Source organism: Aulostomus chinensis, chromosome 21, assembly GCF_037954235.1.
Source record: "Aulostomus chinensis isolate RoL2024-O1b breed Wild chromosome 21, RoL_Achi_v1.0, whole genome shotgun sequence".
Classification (NCBI taxonomy): domain Eukaryota; kingdom Metazoa; phylum Chordata; class Actinopteri; order Syngnathiformes; family Aulostomidae; genus Aulostomus; species Aulostomus chinensis.
This window is the reverse complement of record NC_141340.1, coordinates 17154666-17182181: the sequence shown is the minus strand read 5'-3', so window position 1 is coordinate 17182181 and position 27516 is coordinate 17154666. Positions and strand designations below refer to the sequence as shown.

General features: G+C 43.1%; 1 protein-coding gene across 3 annotated transcripts in view; it reads right to left on the bottom strand.

Moving 5' to 3' along the window:
* Positions 1-3313: 3313 nt before the first annotated feature.
* Positions 3314-27516, bottom strand: part of nrp1a (neuropilin 1a) — a 66338-nt gene continuing 42135 nt past the window's right edge. For 2 of the 3 annotated variants that reach the window (XM_086190840.1, XM_086190841.1), the window contains 11 exons: positions 21946-22101; positions 19754-19898; positions 16798-17129; positions 15530-15674; positions 10177-10287; positions 9543-9593; positions 7748-7891; positions 7330-7607; positions 6467-6563; positions 5898-5951; positions 3314-5784 (listed from right to left, as the gene is read on the bottom strand). In XM_086190840.1, coding sequence (XP_086046966.1) covers positions 5498-5784; positions 5898-5951; positions 6467-6563; positions 7330-7607; positions 7748-7891; positions 9543-9593; positions 10177-10287; positions 15530-15674; positions 16798-17129; positions 19754-19898; positions 21946-22101 — 1800 coding nt within the window. In that variant the 3' untranslated portion in view covers positions 3314-5497. The remainder of the gene's footprint in view (positions 5785-5897; positions 5952-6466; positions 6564-7329; positions 7608-7747; positions 7892-9542; positions 9594-10176; positions 10288-15529; positions 15675-16797; positions 17130-19753; positions 19899-21945; positions 22102-27516) is intronic. The other variant, XM_086190842.1, reaches the window with a different exon arrangement.

The window sequence follows — 27516 nt, the reverse complement described above, 5'->3', positions numbered from 1 at the left end:
GGTTATAGAAGATGGGAGCGAGAGAAAACCCCAAGAACTTTTTTTATGATAACTGTGACCACAGCTCTGGGGCCCCTACTATCAGGGTAGAAGTACAGCTCTCTCTTTTTTTTTTGCATACATTTCCAAAAGAGGCGGCACGGTGGTGCAGTGGTCAGCAGTGTCGCCTCACAGCAAGAAGGTTCCAGGTTCCAGTCCCGGCTCCAGCACAGGATCTTTCTGTGTGGAGTCTCCATGTTCTCCCTGTTCCTGTGTGGGTTCTCTCTGGTACTCCAGCTTCCTCCCACAGTCCAAAGACATCAAGAGGGGACGAGGCTGATTGATACTCTAAATTGACCGTAGGTGTGACTGTGAGTGTGAATGGTTGTCTGTCTCTATGTTTAGGTCCTGAGATGGACTGGTGACCTGTCCAGGGTGAACCCCGCCTCTCACCTGAAGGCTGCTGGGATAGGCTCCACCCCCCTGCGACCAGCCCCTCATGGAAAATTGTTGGTATAAATTCATTGAAGGAGTGTGGTGCTAGACCTTCTCTTCCAGTTTAGTGGATGGACACCATCATCACAAAAGTCTTTCCTGGTTTCATTATGTTGAGTCACTAGTTGTTTAAAAGATAAAAACTGATGAAAGCAGTATTCCAATATAATTATTCTTGCTTTCAATTATATTTCATGAGTTATTTAAAACAAAACAAAAATTCTCTGTCTTTATTTATACAGTGTCAAATCACACCAAAAACCACCTAAAGGCACTTTACACAAAGAGCAGGTGTAGAACGTCACTCCTCAGTTCAAATGGAAGAGACCCAGCATTCCCACATGAGTGAGCACTCGGCGAGGCTGGCAGGAAAAACTCCCTTTTAACAGGAAGAAACCTCAGGCGTCGAGTAGCCCTTTATGACAAGGACTGACATCTGATGAGTCCTTCAGCAACTAACAAGTACCTGAACAGTGTCTCTCGTGTACGCCCCCTGTTGTCTTGGTCCAGGAAAGTTGAACCAAGAAGGGCTCTTCCATTGCCACAGCCTGGACCACCACCTTTCACGTTCATGTATAAATTTTGTTTTTATTAAAAGAGGGCTTCCTGTCTGTCCAGATAGTTGATGAAATGTTAGGAGCACATCAGTATAACGACTTTCATGAGCTATGGTTAAATGGTTCTTATGTTACTACACAAAAATTAATGGTGATAGGCAGCAGCAGTTACAGGTGGAGACAACTTATATCTGAAGAATCTATAATGAAGAGTCCTCATGTTAAAGAACAACTGACTAAAATGTAAAGAAAATCCATCAAGGCATGTGAGTAAATATCTCTTATGGCCTCCACAGTAAATCTGTAATGGTAAGCATACAACGTAAGGTTGACTTAGATTCAAGTCAAGTCAAGTCAAGTCAGTTTTATTTGTTTAGCGCCAAATCACAACAAAAGTTATTTCATGACACTTTACTGGAAGAGTAGGTCCAGTACCTCACTCCGTCAATGAATTTACACCAACAGTTCTCCGCGAGCAAGCACATCCTGCTACTGCCGTGACAAAAACCTTCCTTTTAACAGGCAGGAACGTGGAGCAGATCCAGGATCAGTGGGCGGCCTTCTGCTTTGGGAAAGAGAGCAGGAGAGCGGGGCAGAGACAAAGACAGATAATGGAGGAAGACAGATATACAGAAGGAAAGAGAGGGACAGAGATAAAGAGAGAGAGAGAAAGAAGAGAGTGATGGACAGACGGGGACGTGAGCAGGTGGAGCTACGGGTGGCAGCTTGAGCCTCTTCAGGTCTGCAGCCTCCTCCAGCAGCACCTGGGATATGGGATGCAGGGAGCCTGAAGGCTCTGGAGAAGAAGACGAGATAGTAATACGTATGAGTATGATTTATGTATGACACATAGGAGGACAGAGAGGAGAGAGAGGTGAGAGAGAAGCCCAGTGCATCATGGGAGATCCCCCAAGTTAGAAATGAAAATGTGTAAAGTCTCCGTAGGATCTGCTATAGAGTTAAAGTGAGGACACAATCAAGCGACAACAACTTAAGGATGTGGCCTACATTCACGTAATGATTGACCAACATGAAAACCTAGTGCCTGATATCAGCCCAGATCAGGTTCTCATTACTGCTCAGTACCCACCCAGTGATGATTTGAAATTTCTTATGCTCTTATGGGCAGCACGGTGGTGCAGTGGTCAGCACTGTCGCCTCACAGCAAGAAGGTTCCAGGTTCAAGTCCCGGCTCCAGCACAGGATCTTTCTATTTGAGTCTCCATGTTCTCCCTGTTCCTGTGAGGGTTCTCTCTGGTACTCCAGCTTCCTCCCACAGTCCAAAGACATCAAGAGGGGACGAGGCTGATTGATACTCTAAATTGACCGTAGGTGTGACTGTGAGTGTGAATGGTTGTCTGTCTCTATGTGTTGGTCCTGTGATGGACTGGTGACCTGTCCAGGGTGAACCCCGCCTCTCACCTGAAGGCTGCTGGGACAGGCTCCACCCCCCACGACCCTTAAATGGATAAGTAGTAGAAAATGGTTGGATGATCTTATGATTTTAAAATGTTTTCATAGTTTGTATTAATTGTTTATCCATTTAAAGAATGGCCTTAATATAAATAGGCTTTTTATTTGTCCTTTTGGAAAGTGGGTGTGAGAGAACTGTTTTATCATCCATTTCTTGGATGGAGTACCAGATGGGAGTTCAACAAACTCCTCATTAGGCTGCTATGTAAAGTATTTACAGCAATGCAGTGATGCAGAAAAAAGTTCAGAGATTTTTTTAGTATTCTAGATCACAATACCAATATTATCACTTTTTTAAGGCCTTGCAGTTTATTTTTTCCCTACAACAGCAAATTACAGAAGCAGTATTGAAAATAAAAATCTTATTTTCTTGGTTTTGTAAAAAAAAGTCTGCACAAAATTTAGATGACAGTACAAAACGGAGCATTAATATGCCATGTAAATGAACGGGGGAGGGACCTTCGTTTTGGAAAATCTATTATGCATTTTTCAATAATGAAAACATCTCGATAAGTTTACATTTCAGAATTTTATCGCATAATCTGAAACTGTATAAAACATGACAAAAATTAACGTTGTTTGTGTTTTGACTTTCTTCAGGTTTTTTTTGTTGTTTGTTTTTTTGCAAATTAGTGCTATAAACACATAAACTTCTTAAATATATTTATCAGTGCAACATTGTTTGAGTCCACGCTACAGTATCCTTTCCCTCTAGTTTAGCAGACATTGCTGAAGCTACAGTCCTCTATAGCTGAAAGCGCAGACATTCTGATGCAGAGGTCAAGGAAAGTGGAAAGATGAATCGGAAATGAACAAGCCAAGAATGTTTTCACCATGGTATGACACACAAATCACACGGATAAAAAAGGTTTTTTTTTTTCTCTCTCTCTCTCTCTTCTCAGGATCAAGTTTTTGATTGTTTGATGTGAAAACAACTGACTTGCCAGTCCCATGGGACCTTGCGTCCTGATTCTGTAAATCTCACACGGAGTTCACTTCCTCCGGCAGAGGCATGTGGTGGAATTCCTCCATCCACACATCTGCAATCCAGAGTCTCAAAGAAGAGTTCACGTCAAGGTGACATTAGTGATTCTTTTAAACTAAAAAAAAAAAAACTAAAAAAAAAACGAAACAAAACAAAACAGAAAAAAAACAAACCAATAGAAAAAAAACAGACTGTTCACTTCAAATGTGTTTATCATTCCCTGTATTCATTTTCTCTCTGGGGCCTCTGACAGGACAAGGCAAGAAGTCCGTTCTTTAGTGAGAGATCATCATTTGTGAGGTGCGGGTAGTTGGTGACAACGCCCAGCAAGCGTGAAAGGAGCAAACATCCTTTGGTAAAGCCACAGAGGGAGGATGTAGAATAGGAGATCTGAATCAGGTGACCCCTCTCAATCCTGCTCTGTACCAGTGTTCCCTCTGAATGACATCAGTTCTGACATCACAATGTTATGGCTGCTACATGTGAAACATGTAAAATATTTTGCAGCCTGACAGGCCATACGCTACAATACAGAATACAAACTGGGTTCATCATGAGACACGTCTGGCTAAAGTAATGATAGCACCATTTGTCAGTTAGTGTGTTGACCCCTCTTTTAATAAGGGAATGTGTACCAAAGTGCATTCAAGCGACATTGTCTATATTCTGTAGCATTTCTTCAACGAACAATATGTTAGAAGGGGATGAAACAAAGATGATTGTTGGATGGTTTTTTTTGGTATGTCGGCTGAAGTTTTTATTCTTCTAATACCTTCTCCATCTTAAAATTGAGCGTGAGCTACGGGAAAATATTCGGAGTCAAATTTAAATCAGAGACGTTCCGCAGAAATCATAGATTGGCTGAGAAAAAAAAATGCCGTGAGTTTGCCATATTCTATATTTTTTTTTCTCCGTTTTGGGACTTTTTTCACTCATCCGTCATGGAATTGGTGTCAGTGACAGATGGCTTGAATGCACATTGAAATCCCTTTCATTGAAAGCACAGCTTCAGAGAAATCTTGCTTGTCCGTTCAACATAATCGAAAATGAAAAAAAAACAACCACTGCACCATCCACAAAACAGTCACAAGATTGTACTTATACACACACATGAAAAGGGATACTTTCCTTTTTTTTCTTTTTTTTGTAAAGAAAAACATTTTTACTATTAAAAAAAGGGCAATAAAATATATTAAAACTTATTTACAGTGTGTGGTTTTTAGGACAGAAACGACAAAAATAAAAACCAAGCTCTGATCTGACTCTGGTTTGCAGGTATTTCTAAGATAATGTATCTGTGTATCCTGCCATCATAACTTAAGCCAATACAGTAAAACAAAACAAAAACAAAACAAAACAAAGAAACAACACCCGGATCAACAGAGGAGACCAACTGAGGTGTACTAAAGGCACTGTAAGAACCATAAATTACCGCGATTGGGACGGTTCACTTGAGAGTGATAGGGTGAAAGGGGATAGGGTACATCTTTCAGGTTCATGGGTTACGAGCATACCCTGTATGCCATAGCGTTGAGCAAACCTATAGTTTTGCCAGATATGGTTCATTTAGGATTTTGATACATCTCTTTCAAAACTTGAGAATGAACGCTTCATGAACATATAATAAAAACTAGTTATTTTCCAGAAAATGATAAATACTTTAAACATCATTAATAAATTGGTCGCAACACCAGCATCCGATTGTAAAAATGAATTAAAATCAAAATAGAAAATTAAAATATCATCTACATTATCTGTACATATTTTATGTATTTATTTTGTACACAGTGTCCCCTACTGGTAGGTTCTTTTTACTGCAGCTCCTGAGAAAAGCATGATAAGTCCAAGCCTCCCATTGGTTCCTGAACCTGTCCCTCATTCAGTGAGTTGAGGGTGATAGCAGTCTTTTGAGTCCATCTGCTCATGAGTATATGAGAGGATATGGCTCGGGCCAGTCTTGTACATACTCTGCATGTCATAATGTCATACAAATGCACGACCTTTAATCTCACGCCTCTGAGTATGAGCTCTGTACATTGAGTTTGTCCTTCTTTAACTTGACACCGTCCACAAGTTCAAAATTATAGTTCTCCAGGGCTGATAAGTTCCTGTCAGACATGCCTCCATGTGAGCAGGCGCAGTAAAGCACAACGCCACAAATGGCCCCCAGGAACACTCCCAGGGCAGACATGGCGATAATCGTGATGAGGATTGGGTCGAGTGTCTTCAACATGTTGCCTGCTCCGCTGATCTGGTTGGTCTCCACAAAATCTGGGTACTCTGTTATCTCCTCAACTAGAGGACAAAGACAAGAAGTACGAGGCAGTAATGAAATGTCTGAGTACATGAACTAAATGGCTCCCATTGTAGTTAGGTGTTTCTCAAATGCTCTGTGCATAATGACTTACTGATTTCATTGAAGTGATCCTCTGGTAGCATCGGCTCAGTGGGTTCATCTGGATCTGTTCAAACAGAAATTCTTCTTTAAGGGGAAAATCCATTTTTTGACATATACAGGTCATATTTTCCCATGTATTGTGATCAAAATGACTGAAACGGACCGGATTCCTTTGGCCTGTTCCAAAGTTAAACGAGAACGCTATGATTAGCATCTAGAAAACAGCTACAGCGTAATGCTCATGGGTAATTGTCCACATCTAAGTCAACCTTATAAAAGCGTTTGTTTTTCCTGCTGCCATGCTGATTGTAATTCGTAACGCAACATCATTGAAAGGATCCAGACAGAAAAACCTTTTCTTCAAATGCATTGGTGTTCGCTTTTTTGACATCGTCGAAGGAAAAGTCACACAGAAACCCTCAAATAATTCTTGTCCGGAACAATTCAAGTCCTTCAAGATGCTTTATAAAAACAGGATAAAAACATTATGTCCAGAGAAAAGCTATCAGCTCGGTATGGTCACATTTTAGACGCCGCATTGAAGGAAGACATCGTAAATATGAACGTTTCAAGCCTTACCTTTACAGTCCATCATGCTAAGGCCATTAAGAATCTTAATGTCATCAACAGCAATATCTCCCCAGCTCTTCCTTTCCACCAGACCTTCGATCACCACCTTGAAAAAAAAAAAACCTCTCAGGTTTACTTTTCACATTTCATTATTTTTCAACACGGGGCCAATTTTCCTAATTTTTTCATAAATACAATGGATGGGGGCCAAAAATGTTTGAATCATTCAAATGCCATGTGACGTGATGATGTCCACAACAGCAAATCTCTGCAACTACCTTTTGGGAAACAGGCAGTTTGGCCTCTGAAAGTACTTTTTTGTCACTGACAGGCTCAGATCTTTATTATCAGTTTATGGTATTATCACTGAATTGATTCCTACAAGGGCGGCACGGTGGTGCAGTGGTTAGCACTGTCACCTCACAGCAAGAAGGTTCCAGGTTCGAGTCCCGGCTCAGAGTCAGAGTCTGCATGTTCTCCCTGTTCCTGTGTGGGTTCTCTCTGGTACTCCAGCTTCCTCCCACAGTCCAAAGACATCAAGAGGGGACGAGGCTGATTGATACTCTAAATTGACTGTAGGTGTGACTGTGAGTGTGAATGGTTGTCTGTCTCTATGTGTTGGTCCTGTGATGGACTGGTGACCTGACCTCTCGCCTGAAGGCAGTGGGGATAGGCTTTGTCTATGCTTAAACTTTCAGACACAGAAAATAAAAATCTGAGTATTTCAGTGGCAAAGTAGTTGTAATGGCTAGTTTTGAGGTGGACAAGGCCTGAATTTTCCTTAATATGAACAGTGCAGGTATCCTGGCACCAGTACAGAGCTAAAGACAAACCATTTTTCCCATCTAAAATTAAAAATATTTATGGTTTACCTGATAGGGTTTGTTTGTGCGTGGCACAAGAACACGACCTTCCCTCCAGCGGTTACCTTGGTGACCACTGACAGTCCACAGCAGAATGTCGGCAGGTCCGTCAACTGTCTGTTTACGCTGTTTGATATGCAGTGTGCCAATGTGTGACCCAAACATGTGGTACCAAAAGGACACACAAAGGTCCAAGTCTGGGGAGCTGACAACAGGGCTGACTAGCCGAGCCACCTCTGTCTCCTGGGGAACAGTTGCTAGGGTGTAGATGAAGTTACCTGAGCCACCTGTTGGGTTAAATAACTTTTATTATTGACTGAGAAAAACTCTTGAGATTGAACTAAAATTAGACTTAATGAATGTACTACATCAGGGTGTCCCATTTTTTTGTATGGCCCTGATGTGGAGTACCCTATAGGGCCCTCACCTGTGTGGTCCATGTTGGGTCCAGTGTTGAGGGTGGGGGTACCACTAGACTGGATCTGCCACCTAGAGCCAGTGTCCTCTGACATCCAACTGCAGAAGGATGGGTCACTGGCCCAGCCAAAGTCACACGCAAACCACAGAAAATCTGCAAAAATCATCAAAGGTCATGATGACGTGTGAGAGGAGATCGCAGTTCCTCATTCCTTACCATACTTTATTACAAGAGGAAAATCGCCAATTCCTCTGAACTTCACCTATTCAGTGACTATAGGCCATGCAATTATGGCTTTGTCAGCTCATTCTTATCAGGTACAAGCACTAGAGGGCAGCAAAGCACTGTGGGACACATAAATGATATTTCAGGAGTAAAAAGAGACAGGGGCAAATGTTGGCCTTAATGTGAAAAACAGAGTGACAGTAGAGGCCTACAGTATTCTGATCCCTTGTAATAAACCTTATAGGGTATATAGAAGCATAGAGGACCCCAATGAACATGCAGAGCACAAAGACGGGGGCAGCAGTAGGGGACGATTGGGTCTAGACACGGTGTTCAGTTGAAAAAGCAACATTCATAGCATCCCACAGAGGGCTCAGTATTTTAATGAGAGTAGGGACTTGAGGTTTTAAGACAGCTATGGTAACAGCACTGGGGCCTCATCCTAACAATTCAATCCCAAATAAACACAGGCCACATGGAAAAAGGATCTATAAAGGCCAGGGAATGTGTAGGAGCATGAGCTTTAGTGGTTTTCAAAATGAAATAAAGAAATTCTGGTGTGAGACGCCTTTAGAGATACAAAGAGACGGCCCCTTAAATGACAAAATATACAGCGTGAGCCAATATTCCCTTTAATAATGACAAAATTTAAGTGGTACGAACACCTTCTGCAGGCAATGCATCTATTTACAACCAAACACAAAGGATAGAATTCCCATGTGGCATCACATTTCAGCCACTTTTTTCTTCATTGAGAACTCCCATTCTCGATTAAAATGTTTTTTTTCTGTAATCCTAGGAGATTGAGGCTGAAAGGCATGCATACATCCCAAACGCAGTACACACAAGAAGATTAGTATTTATGGTTTCAGAGTCTTGAAACCTGAAGTGTTTACACAAAAATACATGTTTTTTTCATGCAAAGATATTCACGCATGCTCCTGAACCTCTCGTATGTTTTTTTTGGTTTGTTTTTTGTCAGAAATGTCCGAACACTCAGCTGATAGAGTGAAAAGGGCTTGTTGGAGCCAACAGAATGGCCCATTAGCCAAGGTCAGACTGGGGCACAGTATCTCAGCTGCCTACTGCCTCATCATCCTGATATAAGAGAGAGCTGTATGTGTGCGCGTGGACTAATGCACGTGGCCCAAAAAAACACCCAATTTCCTGTGGTCATTTGCATTGTGCTTCCTTGTGTTGTATTATGCTCTTTACGTGTGTGTTTTTGATCCAGCCTTGTGATCGCTGATTATGCTGAGAAGGCAGCAGCAGAGCACCAGTGCTAATCATCTGCTAGCCCTGAAACACACAACCTCACTCACGCTGTCAAGTTATCATCAGCTTTAATTACAGACACACATCAGAGGGAAGAAGCCACGAAGATCTGGCAACCATTTGCAAAGGTACACTGCTCAATAAATCTTTGGAAATTAATTCCAAACAAACCTTGTGCAGGTAAATATTGACTCTAGATTTTTGGCATTCTGGTGTATAAAAGTGTTCAAAAATATATGTTCAGTGCAAAGTACAATGTGGAATTTGATGGTAGGAAAGACAATTTTGTAGATTTTCTTCTCACCTTGCATGGTGTCCACTTCAGCAGTGGTGGTCTCTGGGACTGTGGTACCACCTGCCACAGCACAACACATTAGAATAGCAAGCCAACCCTATCATAACTTAATGGCCAAACACTCCACCCATGCACTAAATGTAACCATGCTGGCCAACTCTAGCTAATGGTGAGTGAAAGCTCAGCCAGTTACTGGGTTAGTGGGAAATGAGGCGAAGGGGAGGAACGGGAAAAAGAGTTGGGGGAGTAAAAGCAAGGCAAATGATGGATAAAAAAATATAGATATAGGCAGGCAGAGCTGATTCTAAATTTAAAAGCAGACGCATGTGTGTGGATGCGCATGTTCAGTAAACTTGAAACTGAGCTTGGACAACTGAAAGCCAAAGGGGAAAGACTCAGAAGGGAGGTGGGTGCTACAGGTGCAGCTAATTAGGGCTGTAGCATGCCAGCAAGCATCTGAGTATTTGCATGTGCAAGTGTGCACGTTGGATGGATTAAATTGTGTGACAGAGGGTGCAGTGAATCTGTGAAAGTGATGCTGGCACTGAATTTAGGAGAGAGGATCAAGCACGACTCATAAAGGAAGAGAGGGGTTTTTAGGAAGGGGCATTTTGTTGTAGTCTCATGAGGGTGATGTTAGCACCTGTTGCATTGTAGTCATCACCTGTGCCACTGTGGCAACTCGCCTGGTCGTCGTCACACTCATCCAATGGGGTTGTGGTTGGGACGACTGTAGTAGGTGGGATTGTTGGAGCTGCAGTGAAGAGGAGAATACATCAGACATCATTTCAGGTTTACCATGAAAAAGCACTGGTGCAGGGGGTGGGTGGGTGGGTTGAGCTGCGGCTCAATGGCTCTTGAACTTTAGCTACTCAAAAAAAAGAAAAAAAAACCCTAACATGTTAATTTTTTATTTTCAAATCTTATGGCAATCGCTTACCAAATTGCATCTCAGGAAGATAAAGGGGCTGGATTTTAACACAGTATAAACTTTTTCAAAAATAAACAAATAAATAAATAAAATACACCCTCAAGAGTTTTTTTCGTTTGTTTGTAATGAGGATTGTGATACAAATAGACTGGAATCTAAGGAAAACCAGGAACATCACAGAGGATGGCTAAAGGCAGGGCCCCCTGGTTGCCCTATCAGCCTATCATTATGGTCCTGGCACACTTGGATGCGGGTAAGGCCCAAAAACCACTCCATGGTTGACTGTTGCACAGCTGTTTTATGGTGTGTGTGCATTTGTGTTTGTTTACACTGGCTGAGTAACGAATGGGCTTTCCCACTACACAGCGACGAAAAAAAAACAGAGAATATGGGAGGTATGGACAGAGGCATGAATAGATGGATAGGAGCAAACTGCCTGAAAGTTGTATTTGTATAGGATTTGTGCAAGTGTGTGCGATGGGGAGTGTGTGTGCATATGTGAGAGGCAATGATGTCGCTCTTTTCCTCTGTTAGATGAAATATGAGGCAAATCAGCTCCTGTCAGATTCAGGGTGGGAAAGGTCAGGGATAGGGTCAGCACTGCGTCAGGGGAGCCTCTCAAAGAAAATGAGGATTTAGCTCTCCCACTATGATATGCGTTCACACACACACACGCGCGCGCATGCACACACACACGCGCACACAACAAGCGCCTATGCGTGTGCTCGCCATTGTGCATACATGCCTGTAACCATGTTTGGCAGGGTGATTGCGTTTGCTCTGTGTGTACATGCCTACATCACTATGTGTGTGTTTGTCATTAACACTGAAAACAAGCATTACAATCTGACTAAGGCTCCCGGTGGGAGTCAATGAAGCTTACGATGGAATTGGCCTCCCTAAAATCCAATATGTAAATCCTATTAGGGCTAGCCTGCTACACATTCTGCTGAAGATTTGATTAACTGTTTCTCTGCTACATCAGCTTTGACATATAAAGAGCCAGAAAAAAGGGTAACCTTTCGGATAGGAAAGTGCACGTGACCCTTGTGAGAACAAAGACTACAGGTCTTTGGAAGAATGTGATGGATAAGATGCTACAATAATCTCACTGAGCCAAGTGGGTTTCCATTTGATCCCCTGTAAGAGTGGCTAGCTATGATAAAGAGTAGAGTAAAGGTATGGACAACTGCAAGTTCATACTCAAACTTTGCAGGCAGAAACTATGAGCTGTTTGCAGCCATGTGTGTCTTTGTGTGACAAGGCAAATGGGGATACGTGTATGAAAACTGATACACAGACCATAACTGAGACCGTTATGTTCATCATGGTGTTTAGCAAACATGATTGTTGTGACTCGAAAATATACATTACTGAGGGCAGACTCAGGGAATTAATGTCACCAGACAATTATCTAGATTAATAACCTTATCACAATTGGAAATAGTAATGTCATGTCTGTCAAGTTATGATTTATTTCTTTACATTTCACATTTTGTGTCTTGTCCTTCCTGATTTATTTTGTAATCACTAACCATTGCAATCAGTCCTTTGTCTCCATTGTCACTTCCGGCTCACCCTTCCCCTCTCTTCTCACACCTGCTTCCTGATTGTTCTCCCCACCTGCTTCCCATGTTCCCTGATTACCTCCTGTAGTCCTTGTCCCCAGTTCGTTGTACTTCACAGTCCTTGTCCCAGCATTCCCTCATAGCATTATTCATAGTTCCAGTCTGCTCGTGTTCAACCATTCTTGTTTTCCAACCTTGCCTTTTTGCCTCTCAACCTGTGGATACTTTTGCCAGCACCCCTGGACTGACTACCTGTTTACCTGACTGGGCTGCCCTTTTGTCTCAGCCTGATCTGTGTATGTGCATTTGTGTCCACCTGTTTTGTGTGTTGTGTTCTTGAATGAACAAACTGGCAAGAATGGACGCAGCTGACAGATCCAGTTTGTAATGCCCTCCGCGCACAGGGTCAGAAGCTAACTCAGCAGGAGCAACAGCTCGCTGCCCTGTGCTTGAGTCTGAGAAACCTCCCATCACGGCAGGACTCTATGAAGCTATAAGTGGGCTCACAGGTTAGTATGCTTCGGGAGAAGCTGGACAGTGCTGCCACCACTACGGCTGCGCCAGATTCTTCTCCTGTCAATGCCGCCATTGCCACCTGTTTCAGCTGCAGCGCCTTGCCCACAGTTATCCCACCCTCAGAGTTTCTTGGAGGTGGGAGAAGGAAGTCTTGCACAGGTGCTTGATGTGGACCTCATTGCTCAGGTGAGGGTCCATTCTGACACCGAGGTTAGTGGCTTTAGATGAAAGGTGGCTGTCATGGCCAGAGAAGGTGACGCTGGTGATAGTGGATGACCAGGTCCATTGTGGGGTGCCAATGAGGATGACTTCCATTTTTGAGCTGTTGAGTTGCAGGAAGTTAGCTGTCGTCCATGCCTTTATCTCGTCCAGGCAGGTGGAAAGTGTGAATAGGGCTTGGTTTGGTTCTGATGTTGAGTTCGGTGTCATCAGCATAGCAATGGAAAGGTATTTCATGCTGGCTGATGACATGACCAAGGAGGAACATATACAGAGTGAAGAGGGAGGGGCCAAGGACTGATCCTTGAGGGACACCACAGGTGACAGAGAGCATGTCTGATTTAGCACCTCCCAGGGACACACACACCACTCTGCCTGTGAGATATGATGTGAACCAGGCCTGAGTAGAGTCAGAGAGTCCATGGTGGCCTGTAGGCAGTGTAGAAGGATGCTGTGGTCCACACTGTCAAATGATGCAGTGAGGTCAAGAAGGATGAGCAGTGATGGAGAGCCAGCATCATCCATCATCAGTAGGTCACTGGTGACCCTGACCAGGGCCGTTTCAGTACTGTGGCCACAGCGAAAACCAGACTGGGACTTCTCATGCAGACTGTTGGACTTGATGTGGTTGTGGAGCTGGGCATGAACTACCTTTTTCAATACCTTAGGTTTCTGCAGTTGCAGAGAGGGCCATGTCCCATTCATGTAAAGAGGTTCAGAGGTTTCTTGGTTTTGCTAACTTTTACCAAAAATTCATTACCATTACCATTACCATAGCTGTGCCATTGCATAATCTTATCTCTCCTCCTTGAACCTTTATATGGTCCACAGATTGTGAAAATGCCTCCCACTACCTCAGGAAGAGTTTCACCTCAGCACCTGTGCTCACACTCCCAGACACTCATCAGCAGTTCATTAGCTCCAGAAAGGCCAGATGGTCCTTTTTTTTTCTCGCAGATTCAACTTTGTTCTCTCATTCCGGCCTGGCTCCAAAAACACAAAACCTGACTCCCTTTCACACATCTTTGTCCCGGACAATTGGAGCCACACCAACCAGATTATTTGCCACCAAGAAATCCTTAGGACCCTACATGTAGTACAACAGTGTTTTGTTGGCCCAAGATGAAAGATGACATCATTGACTATGTCAACGCTTGCTCTGTTTGCACTACTTTTAAAGCGTCCCATCAGAGACCACAGGGGAGTTCATGCCACTCCCTGTACCCAAGTGCCTGTGGTCGTACATCTCCATAGACTTGTCAATGGACTTCTTCCCTCCAAGGGAAACACTTGTTTTAAATGTTATAGACACTGTCCAAGATGGCTCACTTCATCTCGCTTACCAAGCTTCCCTCGGCCAAGAAGACAGCCAAAGCACTAATATCTCGGGCTTTTAGGATCCGTGGATTCTTAGAGGATGTGGTCTTCGACAGGGGCCCATAATTTGTATCCAGGTTCTAAAAGGAGTTCTGTCCCTCTGGCCACCGTCAGCCTTTCATCTGGTTTACATCCATAGTCAAACGGACAAACAGTGCGACTCAACCAAGAACTTGAAAAAGGTTTCCACATCACAGTATCACAACAACGGACACCTGGTCTTCTCAACTGGCTTGGATAGGGCTAGCACATAATTCATTACCCTCTGCATCACCCACTCTCTCTTTTTCCCTCCACAGACCCAGATTGCACTGTCCCATCTGCTTTGTCAATGTCCAAAGCTTGCCACCACCTCCTGCAGCAATCCACCGCCTACAAGGCTGCTGTGAATAAAAAGAGGTTGTCAGCTCCTAATTGTGTCCTGGGTCAGAATGTTTGGCTCTTGACCAAAAACTTGACACTCAGTGTGGAATCACGCAAGCTTGCCCCCAGGTTTATCGGTCCCTTCCCCAGTCCCACTTCACAGTCCTCATCCCATCATTACCTCATAGCATTTATCATAGTCAGTCAGCTTGTGTTCAACCTTGCTTGTTTTTCCGACCTTGCCTTTTTGCCGCTGAACCCTCAGATACCTTTGCTTGCACCTCTGGACCTGTGTATGGAACCCTGACCGGAATCAACCTGCCCTTTTGCCTCAACCCGATCTGTATATGTGCATTTGTGTCCACCTGTGCTTTGCCTCGTGTTCTTGACAAGTAACTGTGGTAACTTTGCCACCACTTTTGAAATATGGTCATCACCATAATGATCCATCCCAGGCGCTTCTGGAGGAGGCTACAGACCTGAAGAGGCTCAAGCTGCCACCCTTAGCATCACCTGCTCATGTCCCCCTCTGTCTTTCAGTCTTGTCACTGTCTCTTCTTCTTGATCTCTGTCCCTCTCTTTCCTTCTGTATATCTGCCTATCTCCATTATCTGTCTTTGTCTCTGTCCTGCTCTCCTGCTCTCTTTCTCCCCCAGCCGGTCAAAGCAGAAGGCCGTCCCCACTGATCCTGGATCAACTCAAAGTTCCTGCCTGTTAAAGGAAGGTTTTTCGTCACTGTTGCAGGATGTGCTTGCTCATGGAGAATTGTTGGGTGTAAATTCATTGAAGGAGTGAGGTACTGGACCTGCTCTACTAGTAAAGTGTCATGAGAGAACTTTTGTTGTGATTTGGTGCTGAACAAATAAAACTGACTTGACCTGACATCAAGAAATCATATCCAGGGGTAGAAATGCCATCAGCGTTGAATGAAATACCACCAAAAGGGTAATAAAAAATTGAAATGAAAACCAGACAATGGGATAAGTATTAATACAAGAAACACCAGGTATTCCCTTTTTTACCTTCAATTTCACAGCCTAGGAGCTCAAGCCGCAGGCCCATTCCAGCAGGGGTGGCTCTATCTGGGTAAATTCTGATGAAGCGAGTCAGCAAGGGCTCCACTGTCCTCAGCTCAGGTGTGTCATAGTTGCTATTTCCTTCAAAAATCTAGAAGGGAAAAGAAGACAATGTGGGAAACGGTAGAACAGAGAAAGGTTGCCTGAGTGTAATTAAGTGCAATACTGCTGATAAAATTATGGTTAGGCATTTGACTGATATAGCTCTATAAAAGCAGAACAACTGCCTTCTGAAAACAAGACATGTAGGGGAAGGGTGCCGGATAAAAGGAAATACTTTGGGAAACAACTGAGGATGACCTGATCTCTCTCATCCCATTGACATCTCCCTTGTAGCTCTGACAAGTAATGAAGAAGGCCAAACTTGTCTTTCAAAGAGAACTTTTAACTCTGCCTGAGATCCTGCATTCATGAGGGAATAAATGAAAGAAAAAGGAGGATATGTTTTGCAAAAGATTCAAGCAAAGCAGGACATATAGGACTGATGGATTAATGGTGTGATCACATGGAGAAGCATAGATCGACTTCGATCAATCTCCAACACTAACTATGGTATGGGGATATGGATCCCTTTCATTCCCTACATAAATGAACCATCATCCCATCCAGATTAATTTATGCCTTGTAAAAGATGCTTGAAACTGCATATGGGCTGTAACAGCTCCATTTGCAGGTGTGTAGCTGTGTATGTCTCATATATTTTTATGTGACCGTGTGTGTGAGAAAAGTACCATGTGCCTTCTGTGTGCAGTAACACTGGCTGGTATATCTCTCCCTCCCGCCCCACACACACGCACGCACACACACACACACACACATACACACACATACACACACACACACACACAATCATCCTTTCTTAGGTGAGGTTTCACTAATCAGGGTCAGGGTTGAAATTTGTGTCATGCATAATGCATGAAGGAAAGAGAGAAAAAGGAAGGGAATCTAAAATACTTAGGTTTTTGACCTTGTGTTATTCAAAGCACTGCTGACACTGACTTGCATTGACTGCCAGGCTCAACAATATGGTGAAAAGTGACTATCATAATCTGCATGGTTGGCCCAATATATTTTGGAAACCTTCTAAATACAGTGCTGAGGATACAATAAGGATTTGTCAGAATCAGAATACGACATTGTATCAGAAATCTTGAAGCATTGCTCAGGGGTATTGCATCTTAATCAGCTATACACATGCAAAGCAAACCCCATACCTTTGGCTTGTTCCCATTGGCGTCCTGCACCATCCTCCAGTCAGACCCATTGTTGCTGTGAGCGAGGCGGAACTTTTTCATGAAGACCTTGTTCTCACGGTGCTTCCCTCCCTGAATGATCAGCCCCTTCACCAGCTTTTCCTCACCCAGATCCACCTGCAGCCATTCCTTGGTGAAAGGCTGGGGTTGAGGCAACAGGGTCCACCCTGTCCGGCTGGTCAGCAGACGGGCGTTCTCTGGTACCCAGCTTCGGTCAGTATGAGATGACGCTGTGATTTGGTTATCAGTGATCAAGCCTGATACCATGCCTAGCATGCCTGAGCAGGGATACTCTAAAAGAGAGAAAGGAATGGAAATATGAAAAGAAACCTACAGAGAGCGATGTTCAGTTTCATTTACTGTGCCAAAAGTCTAGATTGGTGAGTTTGAGGTTCTCATTGGAGCAACAGGGATATTGAAAGTCAACGTGAGGACAATTCCCTCTTTGCAATGTTACTGTGATCTCTCCCTCTATTCTCTTTCTGTCCGCAGATCTCATGAATACTAATTCCTCTGCTTGAAGTACTTGTCTCAAGGCAGCCAATTAAAATCCTGCTCTCCACTGGTGCTTCCAACTCCAGCATTCTGGGAGTATTTTTTTTCATCTCCCTTATCCTATCTCCTTACTCTATGGACTCATATATTTTCCCACAAACACACACACACACACACACACACACACACACACACACACACACACACACACACACACACACACACACACACACCAAAAGAAAAAAACAACATGTTGTCAATGTGTTTTATCCATGGCTACACTTTTCTATCTTATGCTCCACAGCTGTTAACATCTGTGTGACTGCGTCTTATCACTCCCTGTCCATGTTTTACAAGATATTTACATCACAGGATCTATCTCTCTTTTATTTCAAAACATATTTCTCATACATATACATACACATACATATACTGCTTATGTGTTCTAACCTTTGGTAAGCAGTAACATATTTACTATCCGGCTCCCACAGACAAAATAAATCCATGCATTTTTCATCTTCTATGTCTGAATGAAACAAAGTCTGCACTGTTCCTCTGCAGGTCTAAATGGCATAGCTGTATCTGGGAAAAGTCAGCAAAGACTCTGAGAACAAGGCCTCATTCAGAGTCCTCTCACTCTCTTTCTTGTTATCTGAATCATCTCCAGTGCAGACTCGTGAGATGACCCTCTGGTGCTGTACTCTGGTATGAGCCAAATCAGAGGAAGGAACATACAAATAATGGAGGTGTGGAAACCTCCCGACATGTTTTTAGTGTTTTCCTCCTTCTTTCATCAGTTGCTGGCCAAAATGCGTTTCAGAGTGATCAAAAGTGCAAACCTCTGGCAGAACAAAGCTAAAGGCATTGCTCAATGGCCATGTTTGAAGTAACATGATATGAAAGCAAAGTTCACGTGTTACTGATTTGTGTTCAGGCACTACGTAAGTTTCCCATATTGGATGGAGGTGCTCCTGTACTTCATATCCAAGGTAATAAGGAGCTATTACTGGACCTCACCCGGGTACAACCACAGAGGAACAAACATGCTTGGCAGATGGTAAGATAAGGTTTTGTTGGCCACATTTGGGGTTTGGGTGGAGCGTCACATATATTTATACACCGTGGTATATTTACTAACAACAGGGCAATGGATTCTCCTATTAATAGGTAGCCATGTGTATCGGCAGGGGCACGCAACCATGATGATTCAGGAAAAACATCTTGCAGCACTCTGTGGTTCAACTCTTCTGATGTTTGGGATGTCAGTCATACTTGAATAGTTTTATACAGCTCTACAATCCTAGTTTTGGCTGCTTAACAAAGCAGCTGATAACATGGCAGCCATTTTCAGGATGTGTGAACAAGTTCACAATGATTCTCTCGACATGAGTTATTTAATCGAGTTCAACAGGGATCCATAACTTCAGACAGAATGCAGTGAGTCATCAACTTTATGCAGCCCTCAAGAACCAGACACAGTTTTTCTTCCTCCAACAGCGCTGCTAGAATGCAGCGGAGCTGGCAGTGTCCTCTGGGCACCCAGGGGTGTTGACGTCATCTCAGAGGCCCTGTGGTGATTTCAGTCTTATGATGTGTTTTTGCTCTGTGCACTGGTCTGGTTGTGTTCCAAGAACACATGCCCCAGCTGTGTGCACCCACAGCGTCCTCTATTATTACTTGAACAGCCACACATATCACTAATATTGTAAGCTCATACAAGCATATTTAGTCCAGGATAACCTAACCCTAATTTTAGGGTTAGCCTTAATCCTGAATGGTAACTGTTGTAAAATATTCTCCATCAAGACGTACACACAAAGCCATAAGCTCAAAAACACCACAGAGATGTAGAAGATGTGCTTCAACCAGTGTGGAAGCAAACATTACACAGAAGCACACACAAATAGCAGACTCTTAAAAATAGCAATGACCAAAAATAAAAAAAGCAAGGTTGAGAGGAGCTTTGCCAAAATCAAAGCTCTGCAAGAAAAAAAAAATACAGGCTAAAGAGAAGGCTCAGACCAGAACAACAGGAGGGATGGAACAATATAGAGCTCACTCAGGCCCCTGTCCCTCTGCCTGCCAGCTGTTGACTCCATTTATATTGCATGAAGTACATCTAAACACTGAATAACATAAATAGCTAATATGTCGTCATGCACCTCCTCTCCGCTTTTATGAAGCAGCTCTCGGAGACGGACTGTCACAGATAAACAGGGTTTTCTCACACCTGGCAGAAATGAGCCAACTCTTGGACATATTCAGAAATAGCAAATGATAACATGACGTGATGAATATCTGGTGTAACGTGATGTGTGTTTGCAGTGACAGATTTGGGCAAAACAAAGCAGGGCTGTGTTGATCTTGTATGTATGTATGTGTGTGTGTATGTACGCTCAGCCTGGATCTCTGCTGAACTAACCTGATATCTTACATCCATACACCTCGAAACGCAGTGCAATGCCTGTTTCCCAGGTAACAGGACGGATCCGGATGAAGCGTGTCAGTGTGGGTTTGGGCAGCATAGTCTTGGCAACGTCTGCTGGATTGGTATTGCCTTGGAAAACCTTTAAGAGAGGCAGGAGAAAAGTAAATTATTGATAGAACTTGCTGATTTTCAGGGTGGGTATTTATCTGAGACCTTGGCTGCTTTGCATTCAGAGAAAAAAGCCAAGGCAGATTAAAAAAAACAAACAAACGTATAAATTACACTGAGATCAGAATGTGGAGATGAAGATGTCACACAGCCTCTCTACATAAAAGAATGTCACTTGAGAAATGACCCTTCGCTGCTCATAAATAGTTTCCATACCACTCTTAAAAATTGCTACTGCACATCCAGTTGTGCCACATAGTAGAGCTGAAACTGGCCATGGTCTGTGAAATGTGCTCAATATCTGAGATACAGACAGGAGCGGATTGACTCAAGATGCCAGTTTTCTGTCCTGTTACTCCAAATCCGGCTGATATTTTACTGCGGTGTCTCGTTAAAAGGTCAGAGATGTCACTTGTATTCCCCTGGGAGTCACTGGAGAGTTTACTAGCACTATAGGCTACACACAGGATGGCCCCCCCAGCTAAACAACTCCCAACGGTCCATCACAGTTCATTCCGGATAATTGAATCACACCGGTGACCATATATAACCCCTTGACCTACCAAATGGAGTCACTTCAAAGAAGAGAGAAATCCAGCTGAGAGGAGCAGGATGACCAGACAGAAAGACAGAGGGACAGTAGCCTCAGCTAAGTTTGAACGACCAAAATTGAAACCAGAGCCATCGGTCAACTGTTCTAATCCTCTGAGCAATACCCGTCAACCATGCCCCTACGCAGACGTACGACAAAGGGTTAACTCTTGAATGTCATACCCAGTCTCTCTTTAACTTCCTTACTGAAAAGTGGTTGAAAAGCTCAGTAAGCACCAAATGGTGCCCCTCTTTGAAATAGCACTTTAGAATCAGGACAGATTAGGTTTTCCAAAGAAATTTTAAAGTGACACTTTACGGAGGGGACTGCATACTTTTGAGAGACCGTAAAAGAATCAAGTCATGGGGAATGTGTACACAGCAGCACAAACACGCTTGTTTGGTTACTCTCTTGCTGTCGAGAACCTTTTTGTTCCACTTGTGGCCTCAAACATTCAGAAATACTTTCTAGTACTTGCATGTCACACAACATAAAGACATACACGTCTCTCTGACCCGCTGGACGCCCAGAGTGAAGGACGTGTTTGTCCCAAGACAGACAAAACTTGGTCTGTTTGACAGGCTGATTTGTAATCAATAATTAAAGCCTGTCACGCTCCAGTCAAGCATGCCTTCCTCTCTTTTTCTCTCTCTCTCTTGGATCCACCAGCTGGTCAAACATGACGGATTTTAAAGTTTGCTTCTTTCACTCTCCCATATAAATCTTGTTTATTGAGTCTTTTGTCATCCCTGTATTGTTAACAATGAGCTAACCAGTATGACATTAGGGAAAAGGTATATATTTCTTAGAAAATCTTCCCTATGGCTGCTGCTGTTATAGTATGAGTGGCTATCTAACTGCTAAAGCAGAAATTGCGTATCTTCCCATCCATCCATGCTTGTCCTGTAAAGGGTCACGGGGCTGGAGCCTATCCCAGCAGCCTTCAGGTGAGAGGTGGGTTCACCCTGGACAGGTCACCAGTCCATCACAGGACCAACACATAGAGACAGACAACCATTCACACTCACAGTCACACCTACAGTCAATTTAGAGTATCAATCAGCCTCGTCCCCTCTTGATGTCTTTGGACTGTGGGAGGAAGCTGGAGTACCAGAGAGAACCCAGCAGGAACAGGGAGAACATGGAGACTCACACAGAAAGATCCCGTACCCGAGCCGGGACTCAAACCCGGAACCTTCTTGCTGTGAGGGGACAGTGCTGACCACTGCACCACTGTGCTGCCCAGCGTATATTACCATACCAAGCAAAGTGTATAATTGCATATTGGGAGACAAAGACTGTGGAACATACGGCTGGGTCATTTTGTTGAGCTCAAAGGCAAGCTACAACACAAGTCAGCTGTTTAGTCATCAGACTATTAAATACAGCCTTTATTTCTCAGAAGCTGAGGAATGGAACCTGTTACCTTTTGCTTAGACCCCTCCTTCAGAGTGATCCAGTCCTCTCCATTAGAGCTGACGTCCACTTTGTAGGACTTGACAAAATAAATCTTTCGGGTTTCCTGGGAAACAGCGCCCTGGGTACCAATGGCTGAGACAAACCGTAAAAAACCGAGGTCCACCTGTGGAGGAAAAGATATTGGAAAAAAATTCCATCTCATTATCATAACAAATTCCGGAGGAATGACACGATTTCCCTTTTCAGTGTTTAGGAGAATGCTGACTAACGGGAGCAGATAGTGCTGAAATACTTGGCTGCTGAAATGCATGAATTATTTCAGTGGAAAAGGCTTTCAGCATCTCAATTAATAATGTACTGACAAGCTGAAGGGTTAAAAATATAAAGCCACTATTAGAATCACCTCTGGACATGGCTGGGACCTGGAATTTAATAAACAGCAGTGAAATGGTGCTCACATTAATGAAAAAGACAAAGGATGACAACTTAATTTCCTGAGATAGGAGCTAAGAGTGTATTTGATCAAAGTAGATGTTGAATAAAACAGGGGTGTGCAATCAATTAACAAACGTAGCCGAGAAGAGAGCGAGATACAGAATGCATATCAAATAATGTGCCTTTAAAATATGCAGGTCTTTATAAAGTAATTATGAGCTGTGGTACATTACTGTCAGACAGTTATAATTTCACAACAAGGCAGCCATTGGCACATAGAGGCACATGCACGAGTGTCTTTTGTATCGTCTCTGTCTCCATATGTTTGTCCGTGTGTTGCCACACATCACCGATCGAAGAACCATCATAACCGTTCATAGACATGACGACCCCTTCTAGGAACGCAGAAACACGTGTGCGAGCGCGCGCGCACACACACACACACACACACACACACACACACACACACAGGATGTCTATACTTGGCTTCTGTTTATGTGGCAAGATTCGCCTTTGACTGTTATCGTGTAAATCTTTTCGCCCATTGCCTGGAATTCCCAAGTTTACTGGTGACCTGCTATTTCTAAGGTTTACACAATCTTTTCAGTGAATGCTTGTATCACATCTGTTCCACTTGAACTCCAAAAGGAGGCTTCTTAACCTGTTACTGTCTTTGCATCCATAACAGAGACAAGTGCGATTTGAAATTGGAGGGATGACAGGTAATACTAACTCTGTGAGACAGTTTGCTAAACTTTAATAACTGTTAACAATGTCTGTGACACTCTGAGCCGATGCTGATTAAAAGTAATTGCATACAGAACGTTGCATGCAGATGCTGCTACAACTCCGGGGAGAGGTGCTGTGAATCAGGGCGTTGGTGGAGGAGGCTTTGATGGTGGTGGGAGCTGGGTCTGGCCTTCAAGAGACGATCTTTAAAAGATCATTGAATCATCGCAGCGATTTTGATTTTCACATCTGAAACCGTGTTTAAAAAAGATTAAAGTCAGTGAAACCCTTCATTGCAAAGAGAGCAGTCACACACACACACACACACACACACACACACACACACACACACACACACACACACACACTAAAAAAAAAGAAAAAAAAAAAGCTTGTGATCTGCCACCAGAAAGCAAAAATGGAGCCGCATTATGTTAAAATCTTTTTCAATGTAGTCCCGCACTTAATGAGAGTTGCAGAGTGCTGGTCACTCCAAAAAATTCCCATTTGCCCTCCAGAATTAAAACTATATTAACAAAGTCTATTCCCTCATCCAGGCTGTTCCAACGATATTAATGGATGGAGAAAAACAGAAAAATACAGACATAATACTCGTGCTCCTGTCCACAGGCCTGAGAGGCTTACTCATTAAGCTCCAGACTTAATTTTTCTTGTTCCACAGACAGAGGAAATCAAATCTCTTCAGCTTCAGATGGTCCTGATAATGTCATGCATTTAATAACGCTGAATTTCTCTCTGCTGAGTAACCAATAAGAATAACTCAGAACCACAGAAAAAGATAAAGAAAATATTGGATGGCAGGCACGTCTTTGCTTGTGTATATTAGCCTTGCTGGACCTTTGTAACTTTGCTCAAAAGACCAATCTAACTAATTTCCAATCTTGACCAATGGCAAAGAGCTTTACTAAAATGCTTACCTAACAAAGGGCTAATAGGAGGGCTTGGCCTTGGATGGTTTCTCTTTTCACTAGAAATAATGAAGAAGAAGAAGAAGAACTCCTTGGAACAAATCCAGTGGCAAAGCTAGTCAGAAGCACTCCTAGCCAGGTGCTCGGAGTCTAAACTTTCTTATGAAACATTTAAAAATCAGTGAAACATTTCTCACTATATCAGTTATAACAACCTGATCTGTGTGTGTGTGAGTGTGTGTGTGTGCGCGTGAGCATGTGAGTGATGTCATGCCTTTATACACATGATCACGTCCGATTTAATGATCTAACGAAGTCCTCTTGTCAAGCCCCTTGAGGATTTTTTTTGGGGCTCCCTTGCACGTTCCCCTTTGTTCTTTTTTTCCCTTTTAGTTTTTAATCTTAAAAGGAAGTTGATTTATCACTGAGTGTCATTTGTTTTAATAGCAACTGTATGAATGATTGTCAACTTTTTACGGTTATTGTAATGCAGACTTTTTAATATGTGCTAAATAAACCCAACCAAACCAATCCAACAATCGTGGAGACTAAGCATGTTGAAATATTGCTGGCTTTGAGGAGGACTGAGCTGATAAATGACTTTAATGAATATTCGAGGCGAACAGCAATTGTTTGTTTGTTTTGCAAATTTGGGCTTTCGTTTAAAAGACGCTAATTTCCCCTGCTATTTGATGGGTGTGGCCAACTGCCCGGTTTTGAAGCATTGTGAAGGTCACGCAGCAGCTTTTATAGCTTTAAGGCCAAATGAACCCCATAGATTGAGGGGCCTGTACCATCACGATGAGAAGGAAATACAGCTGAATCTTTTGGCAAGTTTCTAGCAAAAAAAAAAAAAAAAGCTTCGTATGCACTGTGACAAGCTATAATGCAAAGCAAGGAGGAAGAAGTGTGAGTGGACACAGTTGGAAAGGAAAACAAGCTCCTGCCAGTGGGGCTTTACATGCGAAGGGAAGAGGCCTACTGTTGTAAAGAGCAAGGCTAGATCCTTTTCACAGACACTGGCCAGTAACGGGCCTGAGTAATGAGCAAAGCATGATTTATTAATAGCCGCCTGTCAGGGGTAGAGCAACAAGGCCGAGGCTTCGCTAACAGTCCGAGGTCACACGGGTCAGGGAGAAATTCCGAGCTCTCGGGATGCTTGAAATGTAAAGCAGAGTGCATTCCAAACCAAAGAGACAATAGTGAAAACAAACAGAGCTAGATAATGATTACAAGTGGCCCTCCTTTTAGCCCAGACACATTGACAGTGCTAGCTGGCCTTTACATATAAACTATTTATCAACATTTAGAAATATACCTGCGGCGCACTGTGGTTCCAAGTATATATATCACTTTCTGGTGATAAGCTCTTCCGCAAACTGTGAACTAGGTGTTATAATGACGGCATGATTGCCCCTTTTCCATTAACAAGGAATGCCTCCTTGAATTAAAGGTTTCTTCAGTCTTTGCAAACTGCTGTGAGTGAGCAATTGTCATTAGGATGTGTCATATATGGGAAATGCTGCCTCACACCAACTGATGTAATTTATATCTTACTTTTGATTCCACGATGGAAACCAACTTTTCAGGGTCCAGACCAACTAATTTTTGGATGAACTTGCTTGAAATTTGGTCCCAAAGCTCAATTTAACCTAATTCCTGTCAGTGGAGAAAGGAGGGGAAAAAGTTGAAATTAATGACTCCAAATCAAGCATGTTTACATTTATGGACTCTTTTCAATATTCTTCATATTGCAGTTCTGTTAAAGTGTGTGTTTAAACGGAATCCCATTCATAGGCAAATGGCAGTATAGTTTCTAGGCATGCTGTTCTATGGTAACTCATATCCAGATAGACACACAAACAAACTGAGTCATAAAAATGCCAGGCTGGGTAGAAAATCCCCCAGAGTTCTCAGGCTCATTCGATAAAGCAACGGCAGGCCGATACGTGGGCAGAACTTAAACGTTCTTTCAGAAGTTTCTTCTTACCAGCTTTGTTCAAAATTTGTAACTCGCTGAGTATGCATGTGTGTTGTGTGCTCTCTATCTCTACTTTTTGTGAGGCAAAATAACTCAGAGTCACTTTTCCCACAACAACACATCTAGTCATTTCACAGACTAATGAACCTAGAAAGGCAGACAAAGAATTCGTCCATACCTTGAGTCAGTTGAAGCCTGGTCTACGCGCAATTAGATCAACACACTGAAATCCACATCAAGCCTATAAATTAACAGTGTGTGTGTGGACATAGTGTGTGTTTGTACAGGGCTGAGGAGATAATATCCCACCTATCCCACGACAGCGCTGGCAGCTGCGGGCCGTTCAACGAACAGCGAACTCTTAAAAGCTCTAGATCTCTCATTGCTTGACTGGCTTATAATTGAATTGCCAAGAATGTAGCAGTCTGTCCTAGAGGAGACATTTACAAAAATCTATCGCGCTTCTCTAACAGATAGGTGGAGTAGGAAGGGATGGCTTCCTATCTGTGTGTATGTGGGCCATGGTGTGGGCTTCTGAGGGATGGAAGTATTTGTTTTCCTTCACCAAAGAACAAGAGAAATGTTGCCTACCTGAAGTGTCTGGAATGACTGTGTAGTTCAATTGTAGTTCGTTGTTCTTTTACGAAGGCTTACAGTTCGATGTTTTGTTGGATGGTTTAAGGTATCAGTCCGGTATGTTCCAGGACGATCTGATCTTTCAGGTTCCCTCCTTCAATTTTCATCATGCAAATTTTCAATAAGAGGCCGGTTTAAGACAACAAGCCAGAGTGCAGTGAAAAAAAGATGAGCAAATGTTGCTTTGTTTAAATCCCTCAGTCTCCTTGCCCTTTTTAAAGCACGCCCACAGACTTTCATCTACTGACCTGGAACGTTGTTGTTACCTCTCATGAAAGCACAGAACATTTGACCGTTGGGTGAAGTTTTTAACCACCTTCATTGGCAGTGATGCATTCAGCAGTACGTCAGTTTGGTGTAGCTCCACCCCAAGGCTCAATTGTCATTCTCATCCGTACAACTCACACATGACTAACACACTGAGTCCTGATTATGAAGTCAAGAGCCAGTGATTAGTGGAGAAACTAGGGTCAACCTTTCGTGAAGATGACTAACTCTAAAGTGTCGTGGTGTTTTTCTTGGTTTGTGGAGGAGACTCACAAAAATGGCAGAGACGATGAGCTGGGTTTTTGTCTCAAGGTACTTTTACTGGTTCATTTCATCGCATCTCACAATCCCTCGTGTTTCAGTGCCTAGTCCAACTTTTCAGTCACTGAAGTCTGGGTCTCCCTTCTCTGTGGTTTTCCAAATAAGAAGGAGGCCAGAGAATCGCAAGGCACAGACAACATCCATCGTTCCCATTTGCAAAGTAAAATGATGATCTCACTGCCAGCCACATTCCAGCCTCAGCACTTCTATTTGCACTTGACTTCATCAACTGAGAAGGTGTTAATTACCAGTTTATATTATAATTACTCATCACTCGGCA